This window comes from Salvia splendens, chromosome 22 (genome assembly GCF_004379255.2).
Source record: "Salvia splendens isolate huo1 chromosome 22, SspV2, whole genome shotgun sequence".
Taxonomy (NCBI): Eukaryota; Viridiplantae; Streptophyta; class Magnoliopsida; order Lamiales; family Lamiaceae; genus Salvia; species Salvia splendens.
In genome coordinates, this window is record NC_056053.1 from 12,669,977 (window position 1) to 12,679,534 (window position 9,558).

The following is a 9,558-nucleotide window of genomic DNA, read 5'->3' on the forward strand; positions in this document are numbered from 1 at the left end:
AAAATAAATGTTTTGGACCAAACATCATATTTCTGTGTCATATGTATAAGACCAAAATTGTAATTTTTACTCTTTTGGTGAAGGTATTTGTGGTCAGCAATGGGTCATTTTATTCAACATCTTTCTTTCATTTCACTATCCTCCTTTAATTCTATGTTTGTTTCAACTTTTTATTTGATTGAAACCTCTATCAATCATATATGCTTATATTTAATGTAATCTTCTGTTGTTTCTTAACAAAAACAAATCTTGAGCTAATTTGCTTGTGGGGAGATTCAGCAAACATGCAAAACTATACTACGAGAACTTTTAAATTATAAGCTAAATATTACGAGTACATTAAAACTACTTGGGATTAAAACGAAGATAGAGTTGTTTGACTATGAATTTTACTTAAACATAAACTTGAAAACACAGAACAAAAATTCTTTGCAGATTCTGATACAACAACGTTCTCAATGTTCACATCTGTTTTCATCTACCAAAGTGTGTATGTTACAACTACTAGCAAACTATAATTTCTACCGCGGCTTGGAGGAATATCTTGGTGCCATTTCTTGTGGAATTCTCAAAGAAACCGGGGAAGAATCAGAAGCAGAGTGGAGGAGAGGTGTACCGACCAGAGTTGAACCCTCGTTAGCAGATGGTGGGGACTGATCATCGCTGATTGCAACCGTGGTTTGTTGCAGTTCGATTTCTGTAGCTGACTGAGGGGCGAATCGGGACCTATCTATTAACTGATGGTCATCTTCTTCGACTGACATGACCGTGCTAGTATCTGTGCGGAAGGTGGAATCGTCTGTGAAAGCGCCCATTTTTCTCCTCCTCCGAGCTGCCTTTCCCCATCCGTGGATTGTGTCTCGTATGTTGCGTGGGATCAGAGCTGCCTTGTAGTTCGTTCCCATCTAAACAAACGAAAAGAAACAAAACATTAAAAGAGAGCAATCTAACATAGACATGTTTGTGTTATTGAGGATTTAAGCTTCGCATCACCTGTGTAACTAATGCATACAGAGGTAGGGTGCTGTAGCTGCACAAGAATTGCCCTGCAAACCTGGAGAAACACGAGAATCTTAATCTCCAGGTCATCTTTGGGGAGGGGGTGGCAAAAATTGAAGTCAGCACGCGTACCCAACAATTATTCGTAAATAGACTAGTAAGTGGTTCCTTATGAAGCAAGACTTGTAGCCAAACTGCCACTGCAATGTAAGACAAAGAATCGTCACAACTTCCTCATTTACGATGTTGAAATTAACAAAAACTTTAAGCATATGAATATCACAACCTTTCACTTCAGTCATCGAATTATCCATTGTAAAAAAATTGTGACATTTGTGGGAAAGCCAGTTTGATGAATGATGAATTTGGCTCCTGATGCTAGGCATATCTTTCTTGAAAATATTAATTCTGGAGCATGCCAACTTTGAGAACTTATATCACAGGTCATTAAAATCTCGTGATCTTTTCACATCATATTCTTATACTATTAACTATTTGAAAGATTTGAAAGAAAATTAACCAAAGCTAGAATGGAGGACATACCCAGAACCAGAAGAATGAAGCGAGCTCAAATGAATTCTGCAATAGCGTTAATGTAGAAATCATTAGTGTTAAATTTATTTTTCAACGGGAACATAACATACACCACTAGGTAATTCAAAGGAAACACGCGGACATTACAGACACGCACAAGCACAACCCATATGTGAATATCCAATAGAAGTAGCAAACCTGGAACAGGACTAAATGAATCAAGGTCAGCAACAGCTCTGGCTTCTTGAACCAAAACAGTTCATCTCGGGGTCTAAACTTAGGTCGGTTAAAACTCCCAGTTATTCCCGCACTCTCTAGTGCCAAGGTTGCTATGATATGTTGCAGCTTTGTGCCAACAAGTAGAACAAGCTGCAATTCAACACAATCTGCTATTTAAATGAAGAAATCTCCTACTTTTTTGTCCCATTTCTGAATGCAACTTATTGAGCATCAAACTTGTCCTAAGCTAAGACACAAAATCTCAAACATATATCCAATGATAAAAATATGCTTCTGTTTTGTAACTTACGGTGACAGGAATAAGTGCAATCCAGAAGTAAAGATGGGATCCTGCAATAAAAGTTGAGGACAGAAGATCAAATACGTGGACAAGAAATCAAGTGAAAGGCACATAACATAAACATTACTGCTAAAGTGGTGGTAGGAGTATCCGAGAGCGAAGTGAGCAGGATATGATTGCAAACAAGTATTATGTTGCACACGTAAATGAGTTGTATTGAAAAAATAAGGACAATCTTCTCTAGTGATAATGTAGTTTCACCAGAAAATGAACCATTGTCAATCTCATCATTTCCGAGAGAGAGAGAGTTATGATAGGAGCTTTTAACTAACCAACCTTTTACATTGAACAGCATAAAAGCAACAACAAATCCCCAGAGTGGAGCGCTGTAAAATCCACAAGGGTGTGTCAGAAAGCTTTCACAATGATCATAGAGCAACACATATATTAACGGATTTGAACTAATTAGCTTCGTACACAGCTCACGCCAGCTCATACTAGATTTAAAACTTTGGGATTAGACTGCACAAATAGAGATGTACTATAATCCTTCATTTATTGGCACATGATAAGTAGTAAAAAGTACTATTAACAGTTTATGAACATTAACTTCAGTTATTCTAGCTCCGCTGTCAGTCAAAATGATAGGAGCTTGGAATTCTGCCAATCTAGCATAGAACTTTTGCCTTAGTTTAAGAAGCAAGAGTATGATGTTTGAGTAATGAAGATTGTTAGAACTATTGACATTTGGAATGATAATTTTCCATACCTGACACCAACTATCCTTTGAAACTCTTCTTCCATAGAACGAATCATATAGCTGTGGAAATCATATGTTGATGTGAGGTTGTGGTTCTGCCATAAAAGAGAAATAGAAAAGTAAACACTAAGCTTAATGTGTCCAATTCAAAACTTAAATTGATGTGAATCCAATGGAAAGTAAAGTGGCTTAAGGAAAATCCATGTACGGGGAAACAGGGAGATAAAATAATTATCTATCGATAGCAGCATTTGTGAGGTGCATTTTTGTATGGAAAGTTGACAAAGTGGTTATATAAGACGTCATCTTTCGAAGAAAATGGCATATAAACGATATACCAAAGAGATCAAGTATGAGACATCTATAATAATTGCTTTCATGAATGTCAATAGTGTCCATGCAGATAGGCGTTTCTAAATTATAGGTTTGAGAGATAAGTCATCCTAGGTGTATACACTGGATTCAAGTACCTGTTAGGACAGAAATTTCTGCAGCCTAAAAACCCGACGTCATTTTGCAATAAATTGTCCTGACTTGTCGTCGTATTTGGAAACAAGTATTGAAGTAATGGAATTTTTTCATGGAGAACAACGCTTTGAACATAAATCATAGTACATGTTTTTCTACTTTAGAGAATAATGAAATGAAGTTAATGTTCACGTACCGTGATGAATCCTTGACGAAGGGTAAGGTAATCTGCACGAGCAACTGAACTCCCAAACTGGCGGAAGAAGCATGTCTGGATATGCATCAATACTATCTAATCAGATGAATATTGTGTCTAGCCTCTCATAGAGCATCATCTTAAAACATCAACTATTGCAAACAAATATTTATAAATGAATGGACAATAAGAATTTAGCGAGTGAAATGAAGAACAGTTCCCTTATGCAAATAGGTATCATAATTAAATCATTCAAGATTATGATATAACCATGATCCATGTTAGACAACAACAATAATGAGCTCTTCATGCAAGATCTCAGTGAACCTACCACCCAAACGAAAAAGTTGTTCCTCTGCATAGGAGTTGATGTATGGAGTCTCACAAAAGTTGATTGCCTCTGCATTGTCATTGCTCTGGTTTTTGCTGCACAGATGAAAATGCATGAGTAAATATTAAAGCTACTGACTCGGTGATGCCCAGAGCATGAGTCTTAGTTGAATTATTCATATTTGTTCACTTCCACTTCTAGTTACATTATTAGTTACTCCCTCCGTCCCACTATAACTGATTGATATTCTATTTTTCGTCGTCCCAAGTGATCAATTTCCTTTTGAGCAAAAAGCAACACCTTTACTCTCTCCTACATTATTCCCTCTATTCTTCTCTACTTGATTCTCTCTCCTCTTAACTCAATAAATATCATTTCTTAACTCACGTTCACTTGAGATGAGACGGAGGGAGTATTAAATATCAGGCATTTAGAGGCAAAGAGCTCAAGTTATATAGAAATTCTGATATCATTATGTGAAGGGAAAATGTTATAGCAATTAAATATTAGTACATGATTTTCCCCTAAGTTTTTTGATGAGGTAATCATGCAACATGCTACAATACCCGGGCCATAAAAAGGGTATCTGCTCAAAACCCACTGCCTACCATTATATTTAAAAGATTACAAGGAAAATCAGAATTCTTATTGAAGTTACTAGATATCATTGAATGATTTTCCTCTCTAAAGTTTAAGCTTTTATATGAAATTATCAACAGAAATTCATTTCTAGCCAGTAGCCAGAGCATGAATCCGTTTTAACCACAGACTATATGCTACCTACTTGTGGTGTGAGCCAAATCAAAATGGTACAAGTTAATTCGGAAAATCTTGAGATTTAAAGCCCAGGATAGCAGAATGAGGTGAAATATTTCATTGTTATAACTCTCTCCTCAAATAAAGTTAGCATTTTAGTCTATAGCCTTCATTGGCAGTTTATTAAGGGGCTCTTTTCAGTTCATTCAAAATCCATGTCTGATACTCAAAAGAAGCATAATTTCAAGAATTCATATTGAGAAAAACAAATGTCACAGTAAATAAGTTACAAGGTCAAATTGCAGTATAAACAAATTGCTTTGTATTTACCACTTAAAGAGTTATGCCTGTCCAAGTGAGCCTCATCCTCCCATGCTCTCCAACTGTGAATCTAGTAGAAATGTTGAGCAACAAATATTAGAACTCTTGAAGGGGCAAACAAGGTCATATTCATAAACTTTTGAAATAATAGAAAATACATAGTGGAATCTCTTAACTTGATAAAAGGATTGAAATAAATTCGAAAAATATTTTTAGAAATGCCATATATGAAAATAGCCTGATAGGTATTTCAGTAGCAAATACACTGAACCATCAAAGTACTACCTTTACAATTGCCAACAACATTGTTAGGCAGCTGTAAGATATGTGTGTAATCGCCATAACAAAAATGAACCTATGGAGCTGCTCGAGTCCTTCATAAGACACAAACGGTTCGCTGTTCTGCGCGAGAGGTCATAAACTCTGTAAGTTTGTATACAGATATGAAAAGATTAAACCATATGACAACTATGGGAAAGAAACATAAGTGTGTATTTTGGCTCATGATTTTATTACAATAACATGCCTCTGAGCAAGTATTCTGATTTAGATCCATCAATACTCTCCTGTGTGAGTGATGACCAAAGAAGGTCGTCAGAAGTCCACGCTCCTGTAAATCTTCTGTTTCCTCATCGACTTCTTTCTTTGTGCACGGGGCAAACGCACTGTCATAGAACTTCGATGGTATGCAAATGTTTGATATAATGCTCGAAGTTGCAGTGAGGAGAAGGGATATGAACCCGAGAAGCATCAACTCTGTAGCAGCAGTGTCACTAAGTGAGGCAAGGAGTGGAAAAGAACCAATGTTGCAACAATACGGAACCAACAAAAGAAAAGTTTTCCATAGACCAAACGGCTCTCATTCTACAAGACTCTCAATACAGAATTGCATGAATCATCACGTTACCTTCCTTCATTTTCTCAACAGCAGCAAGCAAAGGTTTCCGATCAGTTTTCTTCAGCCACTGAAAATGAAAGTATAAGAATGCATAAGCTCATAGAAATACGACATTCAATTGCTGACAAAGTTGGAGATATATACATTCCTACTTTTCTATCCCTTTTAATAAGCATAACTAGTACTACTGAAACACAAAGAAGATCGTAATAACAACAAAACTAAGGGACAACTGGGGTCAGCTATGTAAGGAGCTATACACACGAATAATTCGTCGCCATTCCTACCAATGTCCACTGACTTACTTAAATCAAGCAATATTGAATTATTAGATAAAATAAACCCACTATTTCCACAATTTGTAGAGGATTTCATGAGTAAACTCAGAAGAAATAGCAAACATATACTCCATTGTCACCATCAACAAAGCCAAACAGCCTAACAATCCAAACCATCCATTACAGAAATCGAAACAACAGAGTATCCTTAAATCAAACAGAGATACTGCATTTATCAAAAAAACAAAAACCTGGCATAACACAAGTATAACAAGAAACAGGCAAGAATTTCAACGTTAAACAGAATGCAACTTACAAGTCCTAACTGGTGAATCGATCGCTCCAAAAGCAGTGAAACGAAAACAAACATGGTCAAAACAGAAGCCACGGACCATGTTGGAGTCAGAGCCAAAGACCTCATATCATTTTCTGAGGCTTCGGATTTAGACATTCTCGTAAATTCAAACTCAAAATCCACAGCTCCCCCCAAAACTTAATGCTTCAATTAGACTACAAGGCATTGCATCAAAAATACAGGTAAAAAACAAAATCCACTTTGTTTGACAACTAATTAAAAACAAAAAAACTCACACTACTCTTAAAAAGCAGCCATTGCAGAGTAGTTGTTCCAATTGTCTAATCTCTTTTTCTCAAGACGGTGAAACAAAAACAAGATTTCATTTTTAGTCGCCAAGAAAAAAGTAGAGTTTTGAGATGGAAATGCAGAAATTGATCCGGGGAAAGGAGAATAATTTGTCGGATAGAGATGAGATGAGATGAGATGAGATGAGAAAGTTGTTGTTTTCAATCCCAAAACAAAAAAAATGAGATAATTTTGTGAGAGGAAGAAAGTGTTGGAATACTGGGATTTAAGGTTTGAAAAATTGTTGCTTTAGGTGAACTCACTCCTGTGTGTTGAATCTTGAATCCAGTTGAAGCATAGTGTGCACGAATACATGCAATATGATATGTCGGACCGCGTAATTGATTGGCCAACCAAGATCACTAATTAGGAAACAATTCTCACCGCTCTTATTGTCACCCAAACCTATATTTATACTTACGAATCAAGATTAGGGGCAAGCTTAATCTCACTTAGATTGTTGGTTAATTTTGAACTTGAATCAAAAGATTTCCGTTCTAACTCTAAACTCTTGGATTTTGATCTAATTGAATTGCTAATGATAAAATTAATATATAATCAATCCAGTACATAATGATAAAATTGTAGTCGTATTTTTAAAACATAAAATATTTAATAATGAGAATTTTAGGATATACTCCCTCCGTCCCTGAAAATTTGTCCAATTTTTCCATTTTCGTCCGTCCTACAAAATTTGTCTCATATTTTTACCATTTTTGTTAGTGTTGGGGTTGGCGGCAGAAGCGTTCGTTCAAAACGGATCACATAAATTTTGATCTATTTAGCAGATTATTTTGACAAATTCTATTCGCGTAATTCTCACATGTATCATGCTCATAACTTGACTTTAAACACGTGTCCAGAGCCTTTGCCCTAGCGGCAAGGAGCTTAGACATTAATGTATGAGGTGCCGAGTTCGAGCCCTCTTGGCCTCAGTTATAATTTCCTCATTTCTATAGTATAGGAGTTTATTTGTAATAAAAAAAACTTGACTTTAAACACGTTTTAGTGCAAATAATCCCTAAAACATGCTTGCTGCGGAGTTAGCCAATTTACCTCGTTGATTCACTCAAGAATCGAAGATGGCTCGCGTCTTCTCCACGTGAAGATCTTGAGTACTAAACCATGGATCTTCTGACTGGTTCTCGGACTGTAATCTGATATCAGTGTGGGCTGATCTCACCAGAATACTATGACTCAAATAAAGAAGAATGAAACTACTCACGGAGGAGAGCAAAAATCGTCTCCTATGATGGATAGGAGCTGGACGAAAATTTTGTGGAAAATAATATGTATTTTCTGTCTCATTTATTCTCCTATTTATAATAAGTCACATATTGGGCACAGTCAGGGATCTATGGAAGAATTTGGATATGGCCTCCCCCAATTACCTTTTTACTAATTAAATTGAACTCACAATTTAATATAAGCTTATATTGGAATATTACGAGCAGCCACTACAAAAGTAATATTGCAATGCCCATCCAAATCCGAAATAACAAGTATTCTGGGTTTCCATTTGTTTGTCATTAATTTCTCGCGCTTAAGATAAAAACGTCCATTAATTAATCAATGTCTGCTATGGACTTAATTAATTAACATATTATTAACTCCAAGAGTGGACTTAACAAGAAACGCTTATTTATTATTCATAGAGTAATCAAACTCCAACTAGCTAGGTTCCGAATAATAAAACCTTGTTTCGAGCTCTTCTTGTGGACGTTATCAAACGAGACTCACCTCACGCACGATTCAATATAATAGCAATCCTAGCACCGCTAGATATTAATCACCACTACCCAATATACCAGGATTCTTTGGTTGCGAAAAACCCGCACCTTTTGGTAAGTCAAAGTAGTGCATAATCAATACCGTATGCTCAATACTAACGTACATTGATTAAGAGATTAATTATCAAGACCTCGTCTTTCAGTAGATAGCATAAAGACTCGTCTTGCCGTTAGATCCAATTCAGTGCTATACCACACCAATGTCATCTTATTTCAGTAAGGCTTAGAAATATGCGGACTGACATTTCAGCCTTTCACGATAGGTAGTCTAGGCCTATCTAGGTTGTGAAATTCTTCTTTTTCTCTGTTTAGAACTGACCGCGTTACCTTAAAGTGGACGACGCCCACAACCGGTCTACTGAAACAAAGACTTAGACTTTGTTATGTTGCTTATACATTTAAACATGCAATAAACATTCATTAAATGTAAAACATAACAACATTAGGACAAAAATAATCTGTTTTATTCCTTTGGAAAATATCATATAGAGTTTTACAGTATTCAATCACTCGAAAGGTGATTTCTAGTATACAAACTCTAACAGTTAATGGACCTCTATTACACTAACTCATTCCTGCTCACATTTTATTATAAAACTAATATATAAAAGTAGGACTCACATTCTACTAACTTTTTCAACTCACTTTTAATTATATTTCTTAAAATTCGTGTCAAGTCAAAGTGGGACAATATTTGAGGGACGGAGGGAGTATATTTAAACTTGAAAGTGAATAAATAATAATTTTATAAAAATATATGACATGGGATAAGAAAGGCGTTGAATAAACCTTGATTTATTAAATGATTTAATATATAAAAATAGATAATGATGAATCGTGACAATTAACATCTAATTTAAAATTTGTAAGTTTGAGTTGTGAGCAGTGCCGAACTAATTTTAAAAATTGAACTAGAGACCGAAATAGGGTCATTAGATCTAGTTTTTGGATGAGATGTGTTGATGTTATTAAATGTAAACTCTAAATATTGTACAAACTCCAAACTATCTTCTACACCGTTAAAAATGTCAACATACGACAAAATAATACTCCCTTCGTTCCAC

General features: G+C 35.6%; 1 protein-coding gene across 3 annotated transcripts; it reads right to left on the reverse strand.

The window, feature by feature from the left end:
* Window positions 1–405: 405 nt before the first annotated feature.
* Window positions 406–7,073, reverse strand: LOC121786988 (MLO-like protein 11). Of its 3 annotated transcripts, XM_042185575.1 has the most exons (17): window positions 6,653–7,072; window positions 6,378–6,571; window positions 5,793–5,850; window positions 5,412–5,641; window positions 5,171–5,287; window positions 4,895–4,955; window positions 3,809–3,903; window positions 3,478–3,552; window positions 2,823–2,908; window positions 2,390–2,439; window positions 2,063–2,103; window positions 1,732–1,902; window positions 1,543–1,578; window positions 1,286–1,421; window positions 1,132–1,199; window positions 994–1,054; window positions 632–905 (listed from the first exon to the last, which is right to left on the reverse strand). In XM_042185575.1, the coding sequence occupies exons 2-17, from the start codon at window positions 6,510–6,512 to the stop codon at window positions 772–774; spliced, it is 1,554 nt and encodes a 517-aa protein (XP_042041509.1). In that variant the 5' UTR covers window positions 6,513–6,571; window positions 6,653–7,072; the 3' UTR covers window positions 632–771. The 3 variants fall into 3 exon arrangements, with proteins under 3 accessions (XP_042041508.1, XP_042041507.1, XP_042041509.1); XM_042185574.1 differs by lacking the exon at window positions 1,286–1,421 and having other exon boundaries at window positions 406–905; window positions 6,968–7,073; XM_042185573.1 differs by lacking the exon at window positions 1,286–1,421 and having other exon boundaries at window positions 406–905; window positions 6,653–7,071.
* Window positions 7,074–9,558: the final 2,485 nt, after the last annotated feature.

Bases quoted from the DNA above. Each gene is read 5' to 3' on its own strand.
- LOC121786988 (XM_042185574.1), bottom strand. From the start codon at position 6,512: ATGTCTAAATCCGAAGCCTCAGAAAATGATATGAGGTCTTTGGCTCTG. The intron at 5,851-6,377 runs GTAAGTTGCATT...TTTCATTTTCAG, and splicing joins CGATTCACCAGTTAGGACTT to TGGCTGAAGAAAACTGATCG. The intron at 2,909-3,477 runs GTACGTGAACAT...CTTTTATGGCAG, and splicing joins TTCGTCAAGGATTCATCACG to AACCACAACCTCACATCAAC.